Source organism: Apus apus, chromosome 3 (assembly GCF_020740795.1).
Source record: "Apus apus isolate bApuApu2 chromosome 3, bApuApu2.pri.cur, whole genome shotgun sequence".
NCBI classification, from domain to species: Eukaryota; Metazoa; Chordata; class Aves; order Apodiformes; family Apodidae; genus Apus; species Apus apus.
This window is the reverse complement of record NC_067284.1, coordinates 100758806-100770221: the sequence shown is the minus strand read 5'-3', so window position 1 is coordinate 100770221 and position 11416 is coordinate 100758806. Positions and strand designations below refer to the sequence as shown.

General features: G+C 43.3%; 1 protein-coding gene across 3 annotated transcripts in view; it reads left to right on the top strand.

The window, feature by feature from the left end:
- Positions 1 to 3158: 3158 nt before the first annotated feature.
- AIG1 (androgen induced 1) overlaps positions 3159 to 11416 on the top strand; it is a 118838-nt gene continuing 110580 nt past the window's right edge. The window contains exon 1 of one of the 3 annotated variants that reach the window (XM_051613851.1): positions 3159 to 3509. In XM_051613851.1, coding sequence (XP_051469811.1) covers positions 3369 to 3509 — 141 coding nt within the window. In that variant the 5' untranslated portion in view covers positions 3159 to 3368. The remainder of the gene's footprint in view (positions 3510 to 11416) is intronic. The other 2 variants (XM_051613850.1, XM_051613849.1) reach the window with 2 other exon arrangements.

Here is an 11416-nt window from a genome sequence, read left to right as displayed (position 1 = left end):
AAGCCCCTCCCCAGCTTTCCTGTAGGCCCCCTTCAGGTACTTGAAGGCTGCTATAAGATGTAACTGGGTGAAGTAAAATTACATATTAATAATTTTAATAAATGAAGCAATAGTTCTTGCTGAGACAAACTTTCACAACACACTCCCACTTTCAAATAAACTTACAGTATATAACTAATGAAAATTCAGCAGAGGCTTTTCACAGTGTACATGCAAACAAATATTTAAACATCAGGACCTAGAAAAATCACTGCTTAGCACTGAATATAATATTTTACATGTTTATACTCTACCTTACTAGGATTTATGCATTAATCTAAAAAAGTTAAATGTAAACATTTTACAAAGTACCAAAAAGTTGCATCCATACACCAATATAAAGGCCAAATTAGTAAACTTGCTTTTACTTTGCTGAAAAAAACTAAAACCAAGTCCGAAGGAAAATAAAATCCACTAGAGGCCAATTTCAACCACAGTGTCAAAAGACTTTGCTGCTTCCCTCTCAATAGGCGGGGAGTATAAAGCCCACAGTAGCACATAAAGGCTAATGGCAGCCTACAATCTAATTAGCCTTATTATAATACTGTCCAGAGATTCAACAGATACCTCTTTAGAAAGGACACAGGCACAAAGAACCCACCCACAAAGGAGTTAAATTTCTTTTCAAAGGTCTAGAAATGCATAATAAAGAAGAGTCTTTGACCAGGGAGAAGCTTGTCTGAGCCTGGCATCTTAGTTAGCCTGCTATGAGATTTTCTTGACTGAAAAGGAAAAAATGGGGAACAAGAGTGTTTATACATCCTGCTTCATTTAGGCATTCACCTTGGCTTAACAGGCCTGAGTAAAAACTTTTCTTTGAGGTTTCTGTGAGCTTTGCTGAGAATTCTATCGAAGAGTGGAGAGTAGAGTTGAAGAGTGTTCAAATAGAGCTCCAAAAAGCCTGGGTAGTTTTAAACTTTTTTTAAAGTTTTGAGGGTGCTGTAACTGTGGAGGCTGCTTCAATACCTGTGACTAAAAGGCAAACCAAAAATGGCAGTTATCAAGCTGTCTTCAGTGAGTATTAATGCCTGTCTGTGGCGCTGTATCACTGACATGGAAGTGACCCAAGGAGTCACTTGAGTTCCTGTACATGGCAGGAGAATGTGCAGTTAGAAAAGTGGGGGACATGCTGCCTAAACCTCAGACAGCCCCAATATCTTCCCATCAGAGTCTGATGACAAGACACAAGGGTGTGCACGGGTCAGTCATGCTGCGGAGCTCAGCACAAAGAAACTTGCCTTTGAGAGCCCATGAAGCTCAAGTCAAGTGAGACTTGCACACGAAAGGGGTCTCTAGAGTAGCACTGAAGTTCCAATGAGGAGTGCATTTTAGAAGTAAATCTCATCATCTGAAATGATAGTGTTCTCTGGTTCATAACATGACAGTTTCAGAAAGCAAGCTGGACTCCTTTTGAATAAAACCAAAACAGAAGATGTCCCAAGGGGAGCACATGAATGAATACTCAGTGCACAGGTCCAGAGAACTGGTCTGAAGAGAAACCTGCAACACACACAGTACAGAGGTCAGGTCCTCAGCAGCAACTGGGCTGCTTTACAGATCCACTTCCATTAGGTCACACTGCTAATGTTACCAGTCCAGTCTCCAGTGGTATTGCAGACCACTACATTTCACTCAGACACATCTCAACACTGAACTTGAGACTTCAGTGAGACCAAACCCTTTTAGTCTGCAAGACCAAAATGCATATGAGAAACCACAGAAGGGGCTCATCGCCCAAAGTGATTGCTGGGGCTGCAAACTGATAGGTAAGATAACCTACAGGATCTGGTGGGAAATTCATGCTTCTAGAGGGTTCTTTGTCCATGCACGACACACGGTTCTTCTGCCTAAGCAGAGATCTTAAAACTGTGTTCCTTTCATCTGTTAGCTGTTAGCATGTGCTCTCCTGAACAGCCCTTCATTTTCACAGAACTTGAGGATAGCGGATACCAGATGAAGAGGCTTTGACTCTATGTAATAGAGTAAAAGCAGGGAAAACACTGCAGAGTCATTGATTCGTTTTGCCTTCCAGTAGCTCAACTATGATGAAGCACCTTATTGTTCAAATGTTTATTTCAGAAGACAGATGTATGGAGTTGGTGTTTATAGAAGTGGTTTGTCTATCCAAGCCAGACACCACTGCTGGTGTTGGGTTTTTTTCCCTTTAAAATAACTTTTCCAGATGGCGAAGCAATTTAGGACTTCCCTTGCAATCAAGCCCTTCAAGATCCTTTCCTTTTCAGGGTGTGGGAGCCCAGGCACAAGACCCCCCTCAGTTGCTTCTGGATCCCTTTGGTGATCAAACTCCAGATCAGAACCGGGCACTCCTTGTCACCCTGGCACTCCACCCAAGGCTTTAACCCAGCGATAAGGACGTCCCCGTCTCACAGCGGCCGCAGGCACGGACGAAGCGCACTTCCAGCCCGGTGAAACACACACACGGAAGGGCAAGGACTTGCTCTCCTCGCCGGGGCAGCCGCACGGGCAGCCGAGGCAGCCGCGGGGCGGCAGCTCGGGACGCGGCCCCAGCCCCGTCCAGCGCGCCCGCCCCACTGGGCCCCGCACGCTGCGGGTTTGGGGCGGCGGCGACACCCGCTCCGGGGGCCTCCGCGCGCGGTCACCCGGTGGCGCGGGGGTCCCCCCGCAGGCCGCGGCCAAGGCGGGCGGTTCGTGCGCTCCGCTGCCGGCGCTGCGCAGGGTGCCGGCCGGGCTGCCGCGGAGCGGGACTGCGCGGCCGCGTCGCGCGATACCCCCGCTAAAAGCCGCAGCTGCTGATGCAGCGTCTTTTCTTTTCTGCTTGCAAATGCGGGCAGCCGGGTCCCGTAGGTGCCTTCGCTGCCCGTGCTCACACGCCCGCCCCGCCGGGGTCAGCGCGCCCGAAGGACGCGGCTCCTTCGGGCAGGACCGCGGCCCCCGCCCCGCCCCCGCACCTGCCAGCCCGCGGACACGGCGGCCGCAGCGGCCTGGCAGGACCGACCCGAGCGGCAGAGCGCGGCGGGAGGGGCAGAGCGCGCCCCTCTGCCCCGCTGGGCACGTCACGGCCCTTCCCGCGCCGCCCGGCCGCAGCGCCGGCACCGCCACCCGCCCTGCCCGCCCCGCCTGCCCCGCGGCACCGCGCGGCCCCTCCGCTCCGCTCCGCCCCCCCCCCGGCCCGGCCCGGCCCGGCCGAACGCGGCGCGGGGCGCTCGGAGTCCCGCCCGCCCGGGCGCGCAGAGCCAGGCGCGCAGGCACCCGCAGACACCCGCACGCTCCGACACGGGCGCACGCGGAAGTGCACCCCGAGCCGGCTCGCAGCCCGCCGCCCCGGCCGCCCCGGCGCAGCGTGCAACATGGCGCTGGTTCCCTGCCAGGTGCTGCACGCCGCCATCCTCCTGTCCTATTGCTCCATCCTGTGCAATTACAAGGCCATTGACATGCCCGCGCATCAAACCTATGGAGGCAGCTGGAAATTTCTGACCTTCATAGACCTGGTAAGTGTCCCCGGCGGCCGTGGCCCTGCCCCCTCCCGCAGGCTGCCCTCGGAACGGCCGCGGCCCCGCGCGGCAGCCCCGCAAGCGGCGGCGCCGCTCGACGGAAGCGCCATGAGGTGACCTGAAAGCGGGGACGGCGACATGTTGTGAGTCCAGGGCCGGCCGTGAGAGCAGCCGTCCGGGCAGGGCGGCGGCGGAGGCCGGCTGGTCGGAACGGAGAACGACACGGACGAAGGCGCGGGGCTGCTGCTGGCAGGCGGCAGCGGGGAAGGGGCGCCTGGCGCCCGGACACCGCGGTCTTCTGCCGGGTTTCGCCTTTTTTAATGGCTGACAGTAAACACGAGAACCTGCTGCTCCCAGCGTTTGGCTCCTGTGAGAACACGTCTTGCTGCCTTTGGCCCATCAGAGAAACCCATTTCCCACAGGTGCAAGTGCGTGACACAAACAAAACACTGGGCAACACAACTTGCCGGACCCGGTTAGTTTGGGTTGCAAATCCATAAGCGAGCCTACAAAACGAAAGAGGTTTCCTTTCACTTTTCTTCATGAGGGTCCATATCTGGAACTGTCACAAGCATACTGGTTTGCTGGAAAACACCAGGCACTGCCCAGGGGACGTTTCTGCCCTGAGCAAAACCCTTTTGCTTTGCTGCCTCCACAGCAGCCTTTTGCCAGGGCAGGTGGAAAGAGAGAGCAGGGCGAGAAGATGGGAGGAGAAATTTGGTTTCTGGTTCAGAAACAGGATCTCCAACCAACTTGCACTTAGCACCTAGGTCAGAATAGGTTTTCTTCTTGGAATCTACTGGAGAGACATTTTACATTTCCTTCTGAATTACAGAAAAGTCGCAAAATGCAAGTATTTCAGTGCTTCCCAGTCATAAAACCTCTCTCAGAACCTCACTGCAAATTCATGAGTACTGCTACTATTACCTGTGCACTAAATATCCAGACAGTAGGTTAAGTTTGACAGAAATTTGCTAGATGTCTGAGTATCCACAGCCATAGTTAGTGCTTTTGCTACGATTGTAAAAGGTTATATTAAGGCCTGATGGTTTTCTGGAAGGCAAACTAGAATCTATTTTTTTTTCCCTTTGGGTGCTGCCAGTAGTAATCGATAGAAGTTATCATCAAGTCCGAGTTAGGGGAAAGTTGTTGACTTTAGTGGCTGTGGAACTGGAAGTGAATCCACTAAACCTAAAAGACGATGATCTAGTATTTGAGTCTCTACGTTTCTCTCTGTTCTTCTAACCCTGACAGTTGTTTGATGACTAAGTGAATTAAGGCTGTCATACAGTGAAAATAACATTTGACAATACATGATATTCCTCGTTTCCCAAAAATTACAGCGTGTGGCAAGTTCATGTGGACTTTTCCATCAAATCATGCATGTGGTTCAGGCTACTTCTGTCATGACCCAAAAGGTTAAGGTCAATATGTAGTGATTTCTAAAATGTCTAGAACAGTTACCAACTGGAACTTGTTATTTCTGTCCTTTAGCTGGTAGTTGTTTTGTGTTTCTTAGAGTCAAGTCCAATAGTTGAGAAAAGGTTAGCAATTCCTTAACAGCCTTTAATCCTTCCAGCTAACACACAGTTCAATGATTTCAATGCCTTTCTTAGTGACTAGCCAGCACATAGACCTCTCCAATAACAATATTTACTTACGTCCAAATGGCCCTGGTAGCATCTTATCTAAACAGATCTACCTATCTGTCCCTAGGAGGATATCAGGAGGCATGGTTGGAGTATGTTAGGCACATTTCCACTGTATGTTGACTGAGTCTTGAAAAGCTCTTCTATATCTTTCCATTTCCTCAACCATGTGCAGTGTTCCAGTGTCAGTCACATTCAAAGGCTGTCTAGACAAAATGTCATCAGTGCCAGAGTCTCGCAGAAGTGTGTTCTTGCTACAAATTGTACCTCCACAAGTAGAGATTTTATCTTTGACACCACAGGAGCTAGTAGAAGTTCTTTCTGTTTCCAAAAACTGCTACAAGCCTTTGAGAAAAGTTTTATGACTTGGATCTGAAAAGTAATTTGGATTTTTTTTTTCACCTGTCCATTTTTAAAGGGACTTTCCAGTTTCAGCATCAATAAATGTCTTGGAGATTTAGGTAGCTGGCATTCCAGAGGTGCTGTGTGAAATGATTTATGGTTATCTGCAGGTAATATAATCTTGAATTGAATTACGAAAAACTAGTGGTTTGGACTCTTAAAACACAGGATGGCATTCTAAAGGTATGCATTACTCTGAACAGTAGACTTGCAGCCTTGACACTGTTTACAGCAGTCGAGATATATGAGGAAGTTGTTTAATACAAAGCTAAAGCCTGTAATGTCCCTGTCCATCCATAATATTTTGGATGTTCATACCTAAGTAAAGTTTTCTAGGATACCAGCATTCATGCTTAATCTGTCCTGTCCATGAATTAACAAAGAAAATAAGTGCAACTGATTACTTATTTTAATTGGTGTCATTTTGATGACTGACTCAGTTTTTTCGCAGCTGCGACTGCGATGGCAACATTCCCTAAAACACCCATGTCAATGGAATATGTTTCTGGTTTATGAAGCAATGTAGTGGCAGTATGTTTTGCCATTACACTGGTGATGGTCCTCACTGTTGCTACTAAAAATTTTTCCATTGCAGACTTTCTGTCTGGTATGTAGAAGAGGCAAGATACTTACCTCTCTTATTCAAAAGATAGTAAAGATAACTGCCTATTACTTGTGGATTTCAGAACATTTCAGAAAAGAGAGCAGTATCCTTTTTGTCATTTATAGAGAGGGAAACTGAGGTACAAGAGGCCCTCCAAGATAAGTTGGTGGGCCCAGCAGATCAAATTATTGAACTGAACATTTGAATTTCAAACTGCAACACGTTGCTTGTGTTTAGCCTCACAACACAAGGTAAGCCCCAACACTATTTCCTGTGAAGACAGCAGAGAACTGGATTCAGATAGGATATTTCAAGAGATGTCCCTAAAATTTCTTGTGTAGCTGCCTTTGTTAGACTCAGATTCATCGTTTTGTACTTCAGTAGTGGGCTCCTGCACTATCCTGCACAACAAACCATAACTTCATTGTTGAGCTTTATGGTTGAAAGTTAAGTTAGGGTGAAAATGATGCCAGTATAAAAAGATTCTTCACAAGAAGTTTGTCAGCTATGTAAGTGCCTCCAGAATTTTCCCTACTTGTACTGCTGTTTGTTCAGTTCTGTAAGTACTTGAAGTAGCTGAATTAAGGATAACTGTCTGTTAGATTGAGTTCTACAAAAAACAGGTATAAGCTGTGTTCCCAGCATATTTTTTGCTGGTCCATGTTGCATTTGTTTTGCAGAAAGTATTTTTAGGTTTTGTTTAATTAAGCTTAAATAAATCATCAGAACTTGGTTTGTTTTTTGTCTTTGGAAGATTTCAAAGGGGCATGTTAACAAGACTGGAAACTAGAGTTGGTAGATTTGTCATTTACTTATTGTAGGGTTTTTAATTAGTTATTAAATTATATGAAATACAGTTACTACACAACAACAAAAAGTCAGTTTAACAAAGCATGGCTAACAGTTATAATTGATTTGTACCGATTTGGATTTACTCATGCTGATAGGGAGTAAGATGACCAGAAAATATCAGAGGCCAAAAGATTCAGAATTAAGGAATAGCAAACTGTGCCATTGCTGCAGTTTCTGAAGTTGAGAAAGTTTCATTGCTAAGTGTATGAGTTAATTTACCACAACCCAGATGGCAAAAGTGAAAACAAGTTCCATACTCTGTGGAATATAACTGTGACTCTTCCAGGATTTCCTTTAGTAACGTTTCTTTCACCTTCTGCTTGCTTTTGTCATCTGTAAAGTTACCTTGATATTCAAGTGTTTTATGGCTTTTGGGTGAAAGATTACAGAAATATAAAATACTTTTATGTATTATTCCTAGAGGTAAATATACCCCCAGTGTTCTTACTCTATCAGGGAACAGTCAACTCAGTGTTTATCAGTTTGCAGAGGAAGAAGGTGATTGCTTTTTGAGGAATAACAAGGTGAGGTTTCTTAATGGTGCTTAATGTATTTGAGAGAAATGGCAAGGATACATGTTAGGGAACCTTTTAATAAGTGTGTGCTTTAGAGCTTTCTTTTTCCCTCAGGCTGTAAACATGTCAGAGAACAGTTACGTATAGTGCCATTGATGCAGTAATAAAAACGTAATAGTATCACCGTTTCTTATTCATGGACCCATACTTTCCATTCCCTTTTGGTAGTGCTATTTCAAATTTAAACACTGCATTAAAGAGTTCCGTTTTCACACTGCATTACATGTCTTTATTTTGCAATTGGACTTCGGAATTAATTTGGGAATTCTTAGGAAAGTTATGGCTGTCTTGAAATACTTGTGTTGACAGTAGGGTTGTCAGGCAAGAAGAGGAGACTGGAAGAGATGACAAATTGGGATCGCTTACTGTGATGATGGATTTTACTAACATCAGTAATATTATTTTCTAGCTTGGCATATATAAGTGGTAGGTAACAGTGCTATGTTTTAAACCAGTGTAAAGTCTGTAGAATTTTGCCAGAACTGTTTCAAATTATGACAACTTCAAGAAGTTGGTTTGGTGGTCTTTCTGTTCCCCCTAGAAAAAAATTTGATTTATGTTGTATTTCAGTTGAATAATTTTCTTTACAATTTTATTATAGTGGTGAGGATGACTCAAATAATCTTATATGGCTCCGTATAGCAAATTGTTAAATATTTTAAACAGTTTAAAGAAGGACACATCTAGTATTCTATGTTAGCATTCTATGCTGAAGTCAGAGTTGTGGTTCTGAGCTGTCCTAATTTGTTGTGAATATAAGTATAAACCAAAATATTTAATAAATGTATTTTTTACTTTATATTTGTGTTTTCTTAATGAGGTCATGTAAGCTTATACAAGAAATAAAATTTGAGAGATGGACCTTCTTAAGTTGTAGCAAAGATCTATATAACCTATCAAATAATATATTTAACTAATACAGAAAATTGCAAATTTAATTTAAAATATTTTAATTTAAATTTAAACTTTAAAATATTTTAAATAAAAAATCTAATTCAGCTTGAATTAATTAAAAACCAGGCAATTCTGCAGTGTATTAAACATGATGTAATGTAAATTCATTACAGGAGGTTATGCCAAGTGTGTATTTACCTGAACAAAGCAGTAGAAGAAAAATATCTCATATTCCTTCCCGTACATATGGTCTCTTCTGTGCTGCAATTTTCCATATCTAATAATTGGAGTTGTCAGTGCCTGCCCACCCTAATGCAATATTTAGAAAACATTTTTCTAATTGCGCTACTTTAATATAGACTCTGGTATTGAGAGGAGCTCAGCATGGATGGAGAATTCCTTGTCATTGGAGTTTTAATTGCTAATACAACTCCAATCAGTAAGTGTTAAAAAGATCAATACCAGTAACAGGTTTCTTCTCGGTAGAATTGAAGAGTGAGACAAATACTGGTGTGTGATAAGTTCATAATGGACTTTTCTGTATTTGAAATAAAAATAATGTTACTGCTTGCAGTACAGATATTAAAAACATTAAATTCTTCTCAGTGTAGGTTTTTTTCTTTTAAGTGTCTGAGTCTGAGGCCTGGTATTCTCACTGTGCATGTCCAGCTGTATGCATGGCATATGAGATAGAAACAAAATCGACAAAGCCTTGCCGTATTTTGGAGACCATAGTGAAGCACAGACTCCTTGTTAAGTCTTTGAATAGGTGAATATGGAAAGCTTTCTTTCTTCTAATTTTTATTTAAAAAAAAAAAAACCTTCCTTTTTCAAGTTTTGCCTTATTTGCCTGCATTTATTTCCATAACTAAGTTTTCCCCATACCATGTTTTCCAAAGCTCTGAATTTGTTATTAGTCTTCAAAGCCTTATGGCTTTTATTCTGTTAATATGATGTATGATGCAAGATTTTTTCAACTTGACACTGTTAAATTTGCTACATCTGAATAAGCTGTGTTTAACTTTAGTGGATGGAAAAGTTAACTGACATCTGAAGAAAAATTAATATCACTTGGAAGCTGAAGTAAAACTTAGAGCCTTTTCAGAGAGGAAGAAAGTAAAGTAAATTGAAATTTATGAACATGTTTTGGTAAGACTTGAAGATTGGTCCTTCTCCCAATTAGGACTGTGATTAAGCATTTAGACGATATGCATCAGCATTTTGCCAGTTACCTCAGGGTATTTTACACTCTCTTGACATACAGTTTGTGTTGCTTGTTGGGTGGGGTTTTTTTGCAGTATACTGCAAAATTAGAGATTTTGTTGGTAGGAAACAGGTTAGGCTCATGTGAAATGCTACGAAAAATTCAGAACCTGATTCTCATTCATGTCAAGGCTCCTTCTGACAACAGCTAAGTCCATGTGATTTTCCCTCGAGAGTCTGAAAGTAACATTCGAATGCCTCTGGTTGCATTCCCTGAACATCTTGTCTTGCCACTGCCCTTGCAAGCATCCTGTTTACAGTATAATTTCCAAATACTTGCCAAAGGGTGCAATTATATAATAATTTACTCTTCCAGCTGTGTGCAGCTGACACAGCTCAGGTATTTTTGCCATTGTCTGTCACATCAATTGTTTCAAAGTACTTGAGAACTCTGCAGTCTAGTTTAAAACTAGTACTACAGGATTTTTACTAGCTGAGTATCGCTTGTCCTGGTAAAAATAAACTGTAGTAGAAGGTGCATATGAACTGAATGTGAAATTCTTTACTAATTCCTTGCTAACTTCTAAAGCTAAGCACAAGGGGTGACGGCTCTTTTGCAATTCAGTTCAAGTGAAAGAATTTAAGAGGCTGAATCTTACACACAAATGCTGCTAGGCACTTCAGACTGTTTGAGTTGGTTGTGCAGGGACTTGGAAGAGAATTTCAATTTTACTCTGCTAGGTACTGATTGGTTAATTTTTTATTTTGGGCAGTGTTGTCTGCAGCTGTATATTTTTTTAAACCTACTTTTTTATTTTATTTACCTGAGGGTAAATGTACCTTCCCTCCTCCCAGGTTGCATATATTTTATCCAGTGTCTTGAAACCTTCTGGCCCCAGCAGCACATAATTAACAAATTGTTATTTATTATTGTTGCTAGAATTACTAGAATTCAGTAGGTGTGTGAGTTCCACATGCATGGCACAGGTGGCATACATTCCTAACTACTTATCAGATGCAAAAGGAAGAAAACAAAACTGATGACTTTAAATGCTGCTATATAAATTGATAAAATGCATGAATGCAAAATAGATGTTTTTTTCTGTGAGATGCTTAGCAAGCTTGTGGCTGAAATGGTGGAAGCTTTTCATACAACTAATGTTCAGGGTAGCATTTTTTGTGTGATCCTGAGGCACCGAAATAGGACTCTTGACCCTGGAGAAGATGCCAAGTTGTTTATGGACAGTGGTATCAGCTCTGTAAAGAATGCAAGTAGAGAAGATGGGAGAGAAAAGGAAGATCCAATAGATGACAGCACTTTGTGCCTGGGATGTGTAGGTGAGCGAGTGCACCATGCTGATCAGCCTTGTGTTGTGGCAAACTGGTATTTAGATTTGACTGCTGGGTATGAGGACAAATTGAGGGAAAAAAAGGGATGGGGTTAAAAAGTGACTGCCGTTCCTCAGCTAGAACAGCATGTGTTTGCTCCCTCAACTTCCTCCACTTCCCTGTCTTGTCCCTCATCTCTTCCTCCCACACACTCCCACAGTCTCCCCACACAACCCCCACACACTGGTGGCACAGCACCACTTCCCTGCACATAACTTGCTTGCCTCAGCATGATCCTGCTCAGCAGCAGGTGTCTGCAAAACTTTGTCCTTCATTAGAAGCCATATGCACTGACAGATGCAGAGGTCCCCATTTGCTGTTCACTTAAGCTTAAAA